We start from the raw sequence: 1206 nt of genomic DNA, 5'->3' as shown, positions 1-1206 counted from the left end.
TGTTTGCACAGCTGCGTCAGTGAGTAGCGATCGCGCATGTGCTGGGACGCGGTCACCGCGCGCACCACGCCCAGCACTGCTCCACTTCCAGGCTGTGCAGCTTTGAGGCCACGCTGCACAAAAGCTCCAACCCTGTAGTCAGGAGGAGCTCCACGAACCGAGCGGAAGCCGCTCGTCGTTCTGGCGGCAGGTCCTTGCACTGGTCGTCCACAAAGTGGAGCGCGAGCGCCCGTGCGTTGTGGTCGAGCTCCGTGCTCAGCTCTTCCCACGCCTGGCGGTGTTGCGGGCCGCCACATCCCCTGCCAATCGTATGGCAGTAACTCCTCTTCCCGGGCCAGCGCTGCATCCTCATCTGTGCCCTCGTCGGGATGGTCTCCGAGCTCGCCAGGAGAGCGGGCTCCGGCTGCAGCTCCTCGAACGAGGGAAGGGAGTCGCGGGCCCAGATCTGCATGACGTTCCACGACGACAAAGAATTTTAGAAGCCGACCCGCCGCGGCGAATTCCAGTTCGAGCGGCGTTCCTGCGAATCGAATCACGTCTTGTCCTACGAGCAAGAGAGCGTGCGATCGAATAGATAGAAGAAAGTTAGGGACCCAGGCATAGGACTGGCGCGCACTGGCACTAACACAGGTACACCAAATAGAAGAAGATTAGGTGCCCGGTAGGCTTGGCTGCAAAGGGGATTTTCGCGTTTTGTTTTTTTATTCAGGGTTTTGCAACTGATTCCGTTTGCAACAAACGGAATCAAGAAAAGAAACGACCGCAAAAGCAGGCGGCGTCTCGTGCTCGACCAGGATCGCCGTCCCGGCGCGAGAATGCAGCCGGGCTTGCCGTCGTGCAGCCCTTTTTGCTTCGGCTCGTCGTCAGCGACGCGCCAGTCCTGGCGCAGCCGCCCCGCCGTGCGGTCCACGGCCTTGCAGCCCGTCGACGCGCCCGACGACGTGACCGCGGCCGAGATGGAGGCCTTCATGGACCACATCCAGCCGAGCTTGTACCAGCCGCCCGACGACAGCGACATCGCCCATGAGTTCACGGCGTGGCTGGCGGCGCGCCGCGAGACGTTGCGGACCGCCGCCGGTGCAGGCCGCCCTCGCGACTCGCAGGCCGACGTCGCCGCACCCGACGCCGCCGGCGGCGAGGAGTCGCCCGACAACGAGACGGGGCGCGCGACTCCGCCCGCACCTGCGCCGGCGGCGGCGTCCGGGC

General features: G+C 64.6%; 1 protein-coding gene across 1 annotated transcript; it reads right to left on the bottom strand.

Moving 5' to 3' along the window:
- Positions 1-52: 52 nt before the first annotated feature.
- Positions 53-1018, bottom strand: EMIHUDRAFT_259376 (hypothetical protein; the record flags this gene model as incomplete). Its single annotated transcript, XM_005757417.1, has 4 exons — positions 53-412; positions 488-520; positions 594-621; positions 792-1018. The coding sequence occupies 4 exons, from the start codon at positions 1016-1018 to the stop codon at positions 53-55; spliced, it is 648 nt and encodes a 215-aa protein (XP_005757474.1).
- Positions 1019-1206: the final 188 nt, after the last annotated feature.

The sequence above is a fragment of the Emiliania huxleyi genome (assembly GCF_000372725.1).
Source record: "Emiliania huxleyi CCMP1516 unplaced genomic scaffold EMIHUscaffold_9083, whole genome shotgun sequence".
NCBI lineage: Eukaryota > Haptophyta > Isochrysidales > Noelaerhabdaceae > Emiliania > Emiliania huxleyi.
Note: the sequence above shows the minus strand (reverse complement) of the source record. Positions and strands in the feature narration are given on the sequence as shown.